Source organism: Capricornis sumatraensis, chromosome 14 (genome assembly GCF_032405125.1).
Source record: "Capricornis sumatraensis isolate serow.1 chromosome 14, serow.2, whole genome shotgun sequence".
NCBI lineage: Eukaryota > Metazoa > Chordata > Mammalia > Artiodactyla > Bovidae > Capricornis > Capricornis sumatraensis.
The window spans coordinates 41,858,151-41,874,030 of record NC_091082.1 but is presented as its reverse complement, the minus strand read 5'-3'; the positions used below and the strand labels follow the sequence as shown (position 1 = coordinate 41,874,030).

Sequence of the window (15,880 nt, the reverse complement as noted above, 5' to 3'; positions counted from 1 at the left end):
TGGCACTTATTAAACCTTGCAAGATACTAAGGCTCACTATAATATGAACATTAAGGATTCTGGCTTCTACTCTTTACAGTTTCTCTTCTGCTTTCTCTTTGAATTTTAAAAGGGCTTTCTGAGCACCATGCAGCACAAATTTGCGAAGGAAAGCAGAAATTGGGGATAGGGCAAGGAGTTGATCTCTACTAGCAGAACCCACAGAGAGAGTAAGAATATGAGTCAGCCTCAGAATGGCCAGGCAGGGAGCAAACATGAGCCCACTGGCCCAGGCCTGCTGGAAGCTCCATCCTGGTCCTTGTTTTCATGATTGTCAAATCAGCTACAGGGAAGCTGGTGGATCCTGTAATGCCCTTCAGTGCTGCTACCCAGAAGTGATACAGCTATTTGACTCATGGTTGTTGTTGGCCAAAGAAAGTTTCCTGGCCAAGGCTTGCTTGAAAGAGGGTGAAGAAGGGGGATTCAGCCAAGACCCAAAAGAAGGAGAAAGAGAACACCCATGACTAGCTCATAACCATGAGACATAAAGCTCTTAGCACAGCATATGGCCCATGTTCAATGTTCAACACCCAGAACCCATCTGTTTAATTGCTACTCAGGTGTTGCCTAGCTGATCACACACACACTCTACCTGAAAAGCTTCCACATTTTATATCTGAGATCAGCCTGCCTGCATTAGGGGCTTCCCTGGTGGCTCAGATGGTAAAGAATCTGCCTACAAGGTAAGAGACCCAGGTTCGATCCCAGGGTTGGGAAGATATCCTGCAGGAGGAAGCATCAAAACGGGGTCTCCTGCATTGCAGGTGGATTCTTTACCAGCTGAGCTACCAGGGAAATCCTAAGTAAAAAGTTAAGCCCCCAGAAAATGAAGTAGAAGCTGAGCAGAGAGACAACTTAATGGGCCCAGGATAGCGAGCCAGCCTTACTGATAAAGGGAACCATACACTCTGGGTCCACATCTAGAATGCCGGCAAAAGTGTTAGTCGCTCAGTTGTGTCCAACTCTTGCAACCCCATGGACTGTAGTCCACCAGGCTCCTCTCTCCTTGGGATTTCTTCCAGGCAAGAATATTTGAGTGGGTTTGCCATTTCCTCCTCTAGGGGGTCTTCCCAACCCAGGGATTGAACCTGGATCTCCTGCATTGTAGGCAGATTCTTTACTATCTGAGCCACTAGGGAAGCCCCTAATGCAGACAGGCTGATCTCAGATATAAAATGTGGAAGCTTTTTTAGTAGTGTGTGTGTGTGTGTGATCAGCTAGGCAACACCTGAGTAGCAGTTATACCAACAGGTTCTGTGTGTTGAACATTGAACATGGGCCATATGCTGTGCTAAGAGCTTTATGTCTCATGGTTATGAGCTAGTCATGGGTGTTCTCTTTCTCCTTCTTTTGGGTCTTGGCTGAATCCCCCTTCTTCACCCTCTTTCAAGCAAGCCTTGGCCAGGAAACTTTCTTTGGCCAACAACAACCATGAGTCAAATAGCTGTATCACTTCTGGGTAGCAGCACTGAAGGGCATTACAGGATCCCTGTAGCTGATTTGACAATCATGAAAACAAGGACCAGGATGGAGCTTCCAACAGTCCAGGGAACTAAGATGTGGAAAATCCCCTTCTGCTATGGATTGGATGTCTGGATGCTTATGTGCCCCCCACTCCACCCCCACCCACTAAATTCATATGCTGAAACCTAATCCTCAATATCCTGGCCTTTAGAGGTGGGGCCTTTGGGAGGTGATTATATAGTAAGGCCAGAGTCCACAGGAACAGGGGCTTCCCAGGTGGCCCTAATGGTAAAGAATCTGTCTGCCAAAGGAGAGGCAGGAGACATGGGTTTGATCCTGGGATTGAGAAGATTCCCCTGACGGAGGAACTGGCAACCCACTCCAGTACTCTTCCCTGGAGAATCCCCATGGACAGAGGAGCCTGGCAGGCTATAGTCCATGGAGTCGCAAAGAGTCAGACATCACCAAGCGACTGAGCAGGCAGGCGTGCCACATGAACAGAAGAATAGTCTTCAGAGAGCTCCTCGACCTCCACCACCATCCGAGGACTCAGCAGAAAGATGGCTACCTATGAACCAGAAAGCAGGCCTTACCAGACACCATATCTGGCTAAGACTTGACCTTGGACTTCCCAGATTCCAGAACTGTGAGAAATAAACGCTTAAAAGGCACCCCATCTATGGTATTCTGTTATACCAGCCTGAAATACGACATGTGCCAACCTGCACAAGTGAGAAGTGTAAGGAAAAAATTCTTCTGTAGTACTGAGGCCCTGCCATAAGGGGACTATACCTCACTGGAGTACAGACATGGACTGTCTCCTGAAGTCATCTGGTAAACCTGTGACTTCTTACAGAGGACTGTGAGTATACATCCTGGTGATGGTGAGTCCTTTGCCCAGGACTATCTCACCAGAGCTCTGCTCTTAACCACAATCTGATAAAAGCTAACTGAACAAGCAGGAGAGAAAATAAGACATCCCCATCTCCATAAACACCATCAAGAAACCTCTACACACACAACTAGTATAAAGCCAAGCAACTTAGCAGAGTAGCCTCTACAACTCTCCCTGCTTGTGAAAAAAAACCAACAACAAAAAGAAGTCAATCAAGGCATACATTAATACCACCAAAGGACACCAGCCTAACATAATACTGTGCTCTGAGATAGCCAGACTGTATTAAATGGTGACTCTCAAAGTGACCCAACCCCAGGGAGGCCTGACAAAGCAGAGGGGTTAGAGTTGGAAAAGTGGCCCCGTACTTGCTCTTGTTTGCTAGATCATAACCTTCATTTGTACCTGTGTGTATGCTAAGTCGCTTCAGTTGTGTCTGGTTCTCTGCGACCCCATGGACACTAGCCGACCAGGCTTCTCTGTCCATGGGATTCTCCAGGCAAGAATACTAGAGTGGGTTGGCATGCCCTCCTCCAGGGGATCTTTCTGACTCAGGAGTCAAACCTGCGTCTTCTGCATTGCAGGCAAATTCTTTACCATCTGAGCCACGAGGGAACCTCCATTTGTACATTATACCTAAATTAAATACAGGATCCTACAGAGAGTAAGACTTCCATTGTCTCCCAAACCTAATGCCTTTTAAAGCCATAGGAAGTATCAGGCACAATAGGAGGCAAAAGAGTCCAAGAACCAAGAGCACAGACAAGCTCCCAAGATGATAGCTTATGATGAACCATGTTGGATTCTTGATCCCCAGGGAAGATTTAGCTTTGGGACCAAGGACAAGGCTTGATCACTCAACAGCTTTTGTGTAGCACAGTTTTATTAAAGTATGAAAAGGGAAACATAAAGCTTCTGACATAGACATTAGAAGGGGGACTGGAAGCGCTATTTGAAGCTAATAAGACAACACTCTACACAGGACCCAGAAATTTTACTTTTTCCTAAAATTCACAAGTAGAATTCAAAATCTAGAATTCATGGTATAAACATAACTTCTTTGTAGCTTCTAATCATGACTATGAACAGAAGAATTCCCTCACATAAATGGGTATTCATCTGAAGTATCAACCAACCAATACCAGGAATCCAATTGAAAGATGGGTTGAATGTATTCCAATTATTAATCATTCAATTCATGTCACTTTTCTTTTGTCCAATCTTGAGATTAGTCCTGTAGCCTTTAAACTAGAAAATGACAGATAAACCATTCTCATTTTTACCAAATTGAGCGGTAATATATTCTCCAGCTGTCACTTTACATCGTGTTATTGACTTTCAGATTAAGCAATGCCTCTGAAGTCTGGACAGAGTCCACACACTGACACATTTCATTTCGGGGAATTCCGTTATTGAGATGACTGAACATGCAATCATTTGAAGCCATAATTTATTTATGCCCTTAATACTAGACTTGCTTTTAAAGCATGAGCAAAGGAACAGTAGGCTGTTTTCATGCATATGATCTCCATTATAATTACTCATTTTTAGCATAATAAAAATGATGGTCATCCATTTGATTAGACAGACCAAAGAGGTCAAACTAGTGTACATCACCCTTGAATTTCACATGACACACTCATCCTAATCTTTCCAACATCTAAATCTGAAGGTGTCACATACGTTCAGAATGCTGTCTATTATAAAGTCAACATTATATTTTTATGTTTTGCATGGCAATAATATACTTGGATATATTTGTTATAGGTTTTTAGATTTGTAATTAGAAATTAACTTCAAACTACCTGAAACATCATAGTGTATATAGCATAAGATAGCTGAGCCTGCATGCAGATAAAATTACATTGTTATACTAATTTACTTTTTCATAGCACTTTCATAAATATTATTTCATTAAAATGTTTATAGATGTTTCAAAGGGGCAAGAGAACATCACCAAAAATTTCACCAGAAGCAAAGCCCCATTCCTAACTGAAAGCAAGTGTATGTAGAACAAAACATCAGAACAGAATATGTTTCATGAAACGTATTTGAGGAAGCAAACAAAACTGTGACTTTGATTTAAACAACAAATGAGATAATTTTTCAAAAACCAAGTACAAGGCTCTATTTTGGAGCATCTGAGTGAAGAAGAAAGCATAGATCCTTACCTGGAAACAACAAGATCTCACTTTCCTTGGTCTCTAATCCTCAGCAAGTGCTGAGCATTCTATACTCATCCACTAAGGGGAGGCGGCCATGGCCCACTCTGTAAGACTTGGTACTTTCAATGAAAATCTAAAAGTGAGAAACCATCTAAATATAATATGTGCAATGTCTGCGATTCAAGAAGACAATAGTCATAGAAGGTGGCAGTATTGATTTTCAGTAAGAAAATAAAGGAACTCCACCAGCTAAAAGCACAAGCTGCAAATGAACACACATTCAGAGTGAAACAAATGAAGATATACTCTATCAGCATCCTCAGGGTAGACCATTCTCCCTAGTACTGAAATAATAAAACACCACCAGGAGTCAAGTTACAGGAAGGTGCTATTTGGTCGTTTTTGAACTAATAACCACCGGTTTCTTCACTAATTCTGGAGCTTGCATTTTTAAGCAGACACTGCTGCCTTTCACACAACTTACATCCTAGCAATCTCCTTCAGTTATTTGCATGGTCTTAAGGATTTAAGACATCCATTTGATGTTAGGAAATTGTCTCTACACACAAGACAGCCTGCACCCCAACTCAAATCTTTGAATTTCTCTTTTAGGGACTGGATCAGGACCTCAGAGAAAGGGCAAAGACTTTCTTTTAAGATCGGGTAAGAGAAATACTCTTTTGCCCTTTCTCCTGGGATGCTAGTTGCTGCTGAAAAGCCCAGAAGAGAAGCCGGGGGGGGGGGGGGGGGGGGGGTTGTTTCAGGGTAGGGGGTGGTCCTTGCGGCGGTAGATGTGTGAGTTCTAGAAGTTCTTATTCTTCTCTTTCTACCATAATTGGCGATGTGACCCAAATACAAGGAAACCTTCTCGTTCCATTAACAGACCCAATTTGGATTAAGCAGCTCCGCGGGAAGAAACGACATCCTCCCGGCGGTAGCTAGCTGTTCTGCACTCTTGAGATAATTCTCTTAGTTTCATGATAACATTTGGTTAAGGAGATGCTGGTGGGTCAGATTTGACACTGTGAATCCACTAAACCGTTTTAGAAGGACTTTTTCTCTCCCGAATGGCGAGCCCTAGGAGCTCAGCCCCAGCGCCAACAACCTTTCCGGTGAAACACGTACTCTTGGAGAGGGGGTCCCGCTCGCCGGCCCCCAAGCCTGCAGCGGCGCGCCCCAGAGCTGGGCTACCTGCTCTTTCTTTCGCCGTTTCTCCTTGCAATGTGCAAATTCTTCCCTAGCTGGGCGCAGGTAGACAGGACCGCCACCTGCTCATCCCAAAGGATACGCTGCAGAAAACTCGAATGGATCGTGTGTGGACGCAGGCTAGTCGCCAGCGGCGACAACTTTACAGATTTGTTCATGTTAGTTCTGGACCGGGTAAAATAGCCCCCTAAAGACAGGAAGCAAACGCCCCTCTATAAAGCCCACTACCGTGTCACGCCGGCTCCCTGGAGCCACACTGGGTCAGTTCCCCGTCTTGCTCACCCCGCACAGGCACCCCAGGAACGCACTGCGAATGACGCCCGCCCCCCTCCCCGCAGTGGCAGCCCGGGGAGGTCGAGGTGTGCAGGGACAAGCAGTGCCGGAAGGGAACATCCCCGGCCCTCCCCTACCCGCAACCCAGTCCTTCCCGGAGCAGGAAAGTGCTGGAGAGGCTCCGGGCTGGCGGAGGACTCGGACGCCCCAGCTCCGAGCGGGGCCGCCGGCGGGGTCCCCGCTACCGGCTCCGGGGTTGGGGTGCGCGTGCGGCAGGTGCAGGGCCGCGGCCCGGGGAGCGAGCCGCGCTTACGTGCTCCAGCTTGTCTTTCCTCCGGAGCCAGACGCTGGCGCTGTAGTCCTGCTGCTTGACGCTGCTGTAGAAGTTCGCGCCCACTCGGGTCAGGCTCGGCGAGGGCTCCTTGGGGCGGCTTTTCAGCCTCATCTGCTCGAAGCCCTCGTGGGGGGAGGCCGAGAGCCACTCATGCTGCCGGATCTCCATCCTGACATGACCAGACGGCTGCCGGCGCGCAGCGGGCTCGGGATGGGCGTGCGGGAGGCCGGCCGGGGCTGAGGGAGGAGCGAGCGAACGCGGGCCGGGCGCGGGGAGCGCGGGGGAGCCGAGCGCGGGCAGGGCGGGGTGGAGCGGGCGGGGAGGGAGGGGGAGGAGAGGGAGAAGAGGGGAGGAAGATGGGGCAGGAGGGACGCCGCGCGCGAGGCGGAGGCGCGGGGTGCGGGCGCCTGCGGTCCAGGGCTGGCGCTCAGCACACCGGCCCCCGGCGGCACCGATTGGGCCGGGTCGGCTTCGGGCGGAGTGCGGCGGGAGGGGGCGGAGTGCGGCGGGAGGGGCCGCGCGCGCCTGCAGGTTGGCGCAGTGAGGAGGCCGAGGACTGCGAGTCCGGCCGCCGCCCCTCCCGCCGCGCCCAGGCGGCCGGTGGATCTCCCTTCCGCATCCTTTCTTCGGCAGGGCTCGGTCCCTTCCCCTCGGATTTTTTACTCGAAAGCGAACCACGCCTGGAGAAGTCAGCGTCTCCGCGCCCCCTCCCTCCTTGGCACCACCCTGCCCTTCCCCCACTCGCCACCCCGACCTCTCCCTCCCCTCTTTCTCAAAGTTCAGTAACTTCCAGTCTCAGGAGCCCATTTATCCCACCCCCGGGGACTCCCAACAGAAGGTGTCCAGAAAAAGGCCCCAAGGACAAGTGTCTTCTTGAGCCTGGTGCGCTTTCCTGGGAGGGTGTGTAGAGATGCGGACCCTCCGGGTGCGGTAGCCCGGCGGCGGCGCATGGCTCCCCGCAGCCTCGCCCCTCGGATCCTGGGAGGGCGATTCCAGGGGACACTCTGCCTCCGCTTCGTTCTGGAGGCGTCTAGAGTGTTGTGCGGTTCTTTTCTTGGTTCCCGAGCTCCCAGAGCCAGGTTTGCATGCCCAAACCCTTTTACGAGTGCTTTCCCTCCCAGACTCAGTCTTAAGACAGTGTGGCATGATTTTTTAGACGATTTTTTTTAGAAATAAAGTGGCATATTAAGAATTAAATCTTAATAATCTCTTTATCCTTTTGCTATTTTTAAAGTCAACATTTTTCAAAACATTCTTTGGTTTTTCTGAAAAGCCGAATAACAACTAGTGTTAAGGATTTCTCAGGTCCATTTAAAAGCCTGTTAAGTGTTTGAAAGCTTGAGTGTAATGGAGAGTTTAAAGGGAGCCGCAAAGGATAAACTGATCTCTCTAGCCCTTGGCAGAACAGTTACCCAGAACTATTCACCTTGCTTGGTAGCTTCAAAGAATAAAATTCTGGGTTGGAATTTGATGAAGTTCTATGAAGGCAAGGATTGTGTATCATGTTTTTTTAGTCTCCAAATGAAAAGATGATATTGTAATAGTGGTCGTTGAAATAAAATCCAATGAGCAGTCAGTTTGAGGATGCAGCAACTACATATAAACACACACAATTCTTGGTTATTTTAAATCGATTTTCTTAGGAGCTGAATTGCATTGTGTAATGTGTATACAGTCTATGGGATATCTCTAAATCTCAACAGTTTGCAAAGACACAGGTTACTCATCCCATTTTCCTGGTGACGGAAAGAACTGAGACTAGTGCATGAATCACACTTCAGGGATTTGAACCACGTTTAAAAGACATCTAATCCTGTACATACCACTGGCTTGTCTCTCATATTTTGATATTACAATTTAACTTTCATTGATTTTGCTTTTATTGAAGTATAAACATACAAGTTAAATTACTACAAGTATTTGTGTGTGTGTGTGTGTGCTCACATACCTGTGCACGCATGTTCAGTCACTCAATTGTGTTGGACTCTTTGCCACCCTATGGACTGTAGCCCACCAGGCTCTATCTGTGGGATTATATACCTGCAAGAATACTGGAGTGGGTTGCCATTTCCTCCTCCAAGTAATCTTCCCAACCCAGAGATTGAACCACATCTCCTGCATTGCAGGCAGATTCTTTACTGCTAAGCCATGGGGGAAGCCCACGTGAGTGTGTGTGTGTGTGTGTGTGTGTGTGTGTGTATTGGTGTTAGAAAAACCAGACTGCCCTTTTGCTAAGGCTACCTCTGCTTCTCGTTCTAAATATTACACTGTAGGTCATGTGATTTAGCCAAAGCTTGACAAGAGACAGATTTGCAATTCAAAGTAATAATGAAATGTTCCACTGTAGTTGAATTTAAACAAATGGTGTCCATATCAAGTCAAATTTTCATATTGAATAATTTTTTTCTTTACCTTTTTAGAGGAAAACACTATAGATACTACCACCATTTTTTTGAAATAAGTATACTAGTAGCATACGTGTTACAAACTACTAAATTGAACATTAAATCAATTCGTAGATAATGTTTTTATGATAAAAAATCAATCAAAGCATAAATTTGTACGGTTTCATATTTAATCTACTTAGTATACAGTGCCAGATATCAAAATGGATTCAACAAATTTAAATAAACCTGGGTATAATCATATTCACAATATTTTTTTCTTTCTTGGATCCTGTCCAGATTCATTGATCATGACATTAATGTGGAATTTTCTGGTTGACCTTCAAAAGAACATTGTATATGAAACGACTTAGTTCAAACTGTTGTGGAGAAGATAGTATTTCTAAAGATGGCCAATGAGATTTTAGTATGAGAATCTCACACTAAAATATTATTGAAATATATAAATATTGCTGCTGCTGCTAAGTCACTTCAGTCGTGTCCAACTCTGTGTGACCCCATAGACAGCAGCCTACCAGGCTCCTCCGTCCATGCGATTTTTCCAGGCAAGAGAACTGGAGGGGGTTGCCATTGCCTTCTCTGGAAATATCGTTGAATTTATATTAAGTACTTAGCACCCATAGCACTTTCTCCTATACATTTTCATAGCTCTTATAAGTTCTTATTGCAGCATAGACTTTATGATTATCCAATCAGTCCATTGGCTTTTGGGGAACTGGGACCCCACCTGATCCTTTACTGTACTAAATGGTTTTCATGTGATTTCAGTAGGCTTCAAGTTTATCTACTAAATGGAGATTAATCATTACTATCTCAAATAATTGCTACAGGGATTAAATTATATAATACATAAGAAAACACTGTGAACAACAGGCTGCTATGTTACTGTTATCAGAACATTCAGGCACAGGAAAATATATAATTCCAATGATATTGTCATTTTCATTGGCAGTTATATCAATTAATCTTGGTTGCTTGTAATCAGTTACAGAAACTGCACTGATCCACAAATTTGCATCTCATTAATGTTTATATTTATTCTATAAGCACTTTACCCAGTCTTGGTAAAGTCATTACTGGTATTTTACACAATACTTTCAAACTGTATAGCATTTTCAAGTAAAACATAGGTGATCCATCAACATCTGTTGATTTCAAACTTAAACTTAACCAGATACCATTGGCCAGAAATTGTTAACATTGTCTGAATTAAACATTTTGCATGGGTGTAAAACCTAAGGCTAGAGCAGGCTGAAAGTATTAAGAAGTAACAGGGAGGAGTGTTTTATTAAGCCTTTCATAACAATAATAGTACCTTACATTTCTACAATATTTACATTTGTAGCATGTTTTCATACCCTTTATCACATTTTTACTTCATGGAAATATTATCTGAAAGTTGTCTTGATCACAGAGTCTGGTCTACAAGCTGTGTTCATTGACTCTAAATAAAGGATTTTTTTTCTCTAACCTAAGATAAAAAATATCTCAGATGAATACTTCTTAATATTTAGCATTTTACTTTTTAAGCGTTTACTTTTACTAAGTTATTAGCAGGTTTTGTTAAAGGTTTATTAAATAAAATATTTTGATAATTAGACCTTCCTTGGTAGCGTGCATTATGTCCTCCCTAATTCCCTTCACAATATTAAAGATCATATTAAAACACTGACCCAAGAAATACTCAAGTCTTTGTTGTCAAGAAGTTGATTCAGCTGCTTAAACTTGCATTACTTGAAAAAAAGAGACTATTTTTTAGAACACTTAAAGGTTCACAGCAAAATTTAGGAGAAAAACAGAAATTTCCTATATCCACCTGCTCTACATATGGATAGCTTCCCTCATCAGCATCACTCACCAGAATCGTACATGGGTTACAACTGATGAGCCTATTCTGATACATCATAATCACCCCAAGTCCATAGTTTACCTTGGAGTTTGCCCTTGATGTTTTAAGTTCTATGGGTTTGGACAAATGTATAGAGACATTATTCATCCCTATAGTGTCACAGAATACTTTCAGGGCTCTAAAAATCCTCAGTGCTCCACCTACTCTCCTCCCCTGCAGCCCACGCCCATGTCTATAGCCATGTAGTTGTTACTGATCAGTTATAAAATGACAATGAGGATTTTTGAAATATTAAATTATTAACAAAGTGTATTTATCTGTACACAAACTTCTTTTGGACTAACAATTCTTTTTTTCAGTGCCTACTTTGCTGGTCACTGAATTTGTCCATCACCAAAGGTATTATATCATTTGTTTCTCACAAAAACCATGCAAAGTAAACATAATCATTTCTGTGTTTCAGATGAGGAAACAAAGACTCAGGAAGATTAGCTTGCTCAGGAGACACAGCTAACAAAAGCCAACACTATACTGTTTTCACAGCACAAACCTGTCTGGTGTTGTGTGGGTCCCTGGCATCTCTGCTGGGTTAAGAGTGCCACAGTGAGCTGGAAAGAAGCTGGTGAGTAGTGGGGAAAGTTGATTAGCCCCCAGGATGAGACTCTAGTAGAATGAGTTTATACTGTTAGGTGCTCACATCTTACTCACACAAGGAGAACCAAGTGAGATAGCAGTGTGATATTTCTAAGTGTTAAGAACATTGGTTCTAGTGCCAACTCACTTGACAACCAACCACTTGTGGGACCTAATCAAAATACTTTGCCTAATTATATCTGCCAAGTTGCTATGGTTTAATCACAAAGTTGACCTCTGCAGCGAGGACTGGACAGATCTCTCATATCAACACATCTGATTGGCTGTGTCACAAAAAATTAGCCAATGTCTATACTGAGAAAAAAGTAAAGAGGTTAGTTGAAAAGATTAACTGGATGCTTAGTACAACAAAAAGCTTCTGGTAGAAAAAAGAAATCTAAATTATCCTAATTCATAGTGTGGATAGATTAAACCATTCAGACAGTTGCTTAAATTGTCACTTCATGTGGTCTTTATGCCTACAGCCATTGAACTGTGAATTCATACTTGAAAATCACCCTGACAGTCTAAATTCAATTCTGAGTACCTGGGACAATTGTTTATGTGTCTCTTATGGTATCATTTGTCTTCCCTAGTAGCTCAACTGGTGAAGAATCTGCTGCAATGCAGCAGACCCTGGTTCAATTCCTGGGTCGGGAAGATCCCCTGGAGAAGGCACAGGCTACCCACTCCAGTGTTTTGGGGCTTCCTTGGTGACTCAGACAGTAACGAATCCACCTGCAACATGGGAGACCTGTGTTCAATCCTTGGGTTGGGAAGATCCCCTGTAACAGGGCATGGCAACCCACTCCTGGAGAATGCTCATGGACAGAGGAGCCTAGCAGGCTATGGTTTGTGGGATCACAAAGAGTTAGACTCAACAGAGCGACTAAGCACAGCACAGCATGGATGGTATCATTATAAAGTATATTCAACTCAACAGTAAAAAAGGAAATATCTGTTTGGTAACTTATACCATAATTATGGATACACCGTTAATATAGTAAGTTACACCATAATTCTCACTCATTCCTAGAATCTTAAAATTGAAATCTAACCTTAAATAGAATGATGTGAGAATGATGTATATTTACTGAATCTAGGTACCCATGAAGAATGTTCTTTGCATGGTTTCTTATATTTTTACACCACCCTGGTAGTGATCATAGCTTTCTTTTACTTTTTGTTCTTCTTAGGAACCCATTGTTATTGACATCAATAATATGGAACTAGTAAATATCATAAAACTATTTAGACATCTCTGAAATCTCCTACTTGTGCATCTGTGCTAAAAAGGAATTTACTAACTTCATAGGTATTCATAGGTACCTGACAATTAGAGTAGTTTTTTATTTCTGTAGTAAATCATGTTGATATGTACCATCTCAATGCTTGTCCAAGCTCACTGTTGATAGCTCTGTACATTACACAATATCTTTTGAAGATAAAATGTATCATATTTAGTACCCAGCAATGAAATTCAGAAAGCTTGGAGCTAAATTTTATGCTCAGTTGCTGGAGCTTATCTTGGTCTTAGGTTTTCTAAGCTACTGATGTCCTTCTCTCACTCCCTATTATGTGATTCTAGTTCATTGCCCTTGTTTTAATGACATTTTTCCAGTCTTCATTTTTTGCAAATGGCTTTGTTAAATGAAGGCAGAGAATAAATAATAGATGAAGAATTCGTTAATCTGTCATGAGCCAACACTGCCTGTCAGCTTGTCAATCTGACGGATTGGTTTCAAGTTGTAAAGACTGTTAAATTAATATACAAAGATGGATAGTGCCCATTAAACAGATTTCATTTCCCTCTTTGAATATTTCTATTCTAGTTATTCTCAAGATACTCCAGTCCTTTCCAAAAGCATCCATTTTAGCAATTTATGTGTACTAGGCCATGAAGATACAAGATAAATAAAACAAGATTAAAAATTATTTAAGCTTGATCTAGTTGGAAAAGCAGACAGGTGAATGCTGTAACACAGCCACAGGTGCCGCGAAACCAGGAGAAGTATGAGCTGGGGGAAAGTAACAGAGAAAATTACCCAAATGGGGATAAGACTCTAAAAAGAAACTGAGGTTACACATTTAGATGATGATCTCAACAAAGAGAGAGAGCTCAGTTTTGCAGAATTCAACTCAGAATTTCAACTTGACAAACATGTATTGAGTATCTAGTGTGTCCTTAGTTTGGTGACCACCATGGGCATTCAAAATTCAGAGAAATCATAAACCCTAGTGTAAATGAATTTACAGTCTTAAAAATAGACAAAACCTAACCGGATCACAGATAATATGAGATTATGATCAAATGTTGAAATAACATGAGATTATGATCAAATGTTGAGAAACGACCAAATGTCAAGAAATAAGATACTAAATCAATAGTTCCCAATCAGTCACTGAAAAATACACTTTCCCTGATTTTAGGGTATATAACTTGGTTTGGGAAGGCAGATCTTGCTTTGGGAAAAGTGAGTAGGTGGCAGGTATCACAGTGGTTCTGAGAGTTGTTTAGTAAGCTAAATATAAAATACAAAGGCCTGCTTAGAAGAGAGATTCTAATTTATTTGATGTACCTGTTAGTGTGGAATAGGTGGATGCTCAAGGTAGCTTCTGAAAGTTCACTCACTGAACCTGACACGCAGCTGGACTGAGGCTTATAATTTGGTTGTAGTCCCAGCTTCAGAATGAAAATGTAAACTCTATAGGCTTCAGTGTCTTTATTGGGAATAGATATGTAAAGAACAAGTGCGTGTAATTTCCTCCCTTTTAATCTTGTTACTCTGTTGCCCAATTATTTATTTTACAAATACAGATGCAAAAGTTATAATTCTAATATAATAAGTCATTAGTATACTTAGGGCTATTCTAAATGATTCTTCAACTAGAATTTTGCTGACAGGGAAAAAAAGTGAACTATGATAAGGTATTACTAAAATCCTCAGTTACCCTGAATATGTATACTTCTCAAAATCTTGACAGAGAATCTCAAAGCCAATGTAAACAGTATGAGAGAAAGGTAATTAAAGATTTAGATTCTCTAAGAAGAAAGCTCCCTGGCTTACACTTATCAGACATCACAGTGTTTACCTACCTGCAAGTGGTAGATGAAGGAGGCTATAAATTCCAGTAAAGGAATGGAAAGGCGGGTGAACCCAATGGGGTAGAAACAAATTATAACTAGAAAACCTAGCCAAGGAGTCCCTTAGTGTGCATGAGACATAAAAGGACTCATAGTTCGCCAGACCAGGAACTCAGATAGAAAAGGAGGGGATGATAGAAAACAAGTTAAAATCAGGTATCAGCAGCTCGCTAAGAACATGCATAGGAAATGCAGAAACCAGAAAACTGGTTTCGCTGATAAGTGGGCCTAGTAAATTGAATGTAAATTGTCAGGAAACTGGTCAGAAAAAGACAAAACGGCAGCAAGCCAATTGGAATTTCAGAGAATCCTTGCTGGGGGTGGAGTCAAGATGGCAGAGCAGGAGGATGCGGACTTCACGTGTCCTCACAACTAGGGCACCTACCTCGCACTAGTTGGGGGCCTCGGACACCTAAAAGGATGGGAGGAACCCTTGCACAACTGGGTAGGAAGTGGAGGACCAAGCGTGCTGGGATGGGGGGTGGGAGGGAGGGTCAAGAGGAAGGGGCTTTATATATACACACATACACACTTATAGCTGGTTCGTGTGCTGTACAGCGCAAACTAACAGCATTGTAAAGTAGTTATACTCCCCCCCCAAAAAAAGAATCATTTTTTCCATTTACAACTTTATTATGAGAAATAAAAAGGCATATGATTTATATGAACTCTCTTATGACTCACCCTGTCCCACTCTTCATATGTGAGATGAGACAGAGCCCAACCTGAGACATCACTTTCCACACCCTCTCAATCCCAAAAGAATTTTACCTGGATTTTTCTAAAACCACAGAAGCTCTTTATTCAGGAGGAGAGCAAGTTGGTTTTTTTTGTTTATTTGTTTTTTATTTTTTTGAAGTATAGTTAAACATAATGATTCCTGGTTGTTTTTGTTTGTTTTTTGTAGATTATATTCCATAACAGGGATTACAAAATATTGGGTATAATCCCCTGTGCTGTACAGTAAATCCTTATTGCTTATCTGTTTTATGTATAGTAGTGTGTATTTTTAAATCTCTATACCCACAATTCGTAATCCCATACCCCTAATTTGTCCCTTCCCACCTCCTCTTTGGTAACCATAAATTTGTTTTCTGTCTGTGAGTCCGTTTCTGTTTTTTATAAACATAAATTTGTAGTACTTTTTAGATTCCACCTATAAGTAATATCATGTAGTACTTGTCTTTTTCTGTCTGATTTATTTTGCTAAGCATAATATTCTCTAGGTACATCAAAGTTGCTGCAAATGGCAATATTTCATTCTTTTTATGATTCAGTAGTAGTCCACTATACACATTATATACATACACACACACACACACACACACACACACACCACATCTTCTCAAGCCATTCATCAACTGACAGACACTTAAGTTGCTTTCATGTCTCAGCAATTGTAAATAGAGGTACTATCCATGGGGTTGCAAAGAGTTGGACCTGACTGGGTGACTAACAGACACACACACACA

At 42.5% G+C, this 15,880-nt stretch overlaps 1 protein-coding gene across 1 annotated transcript in view; it reads right to left on the bottom strand.

Annotated features, from left to right (window-relative positions):
- Positions 1-6,544, bottom strand: part of PLD5 (phospholipase D family member 5) — a 390,092-nt gene extending 383,548 nt beyond the window's left edge. The window contains exon 1 of the mRNA XM_068986433.1: positions 6,356-6,544. Coding sequence (XP_068842534.1) covers positions 6,356-6,544 — 189 coding nt within the window. The remainder of the gene's footprint in view (positions 1-6,355) is intronic.
- Between the last annotated feature and the right edge of the window lie 9,336 nt (positions 6,545-15,880).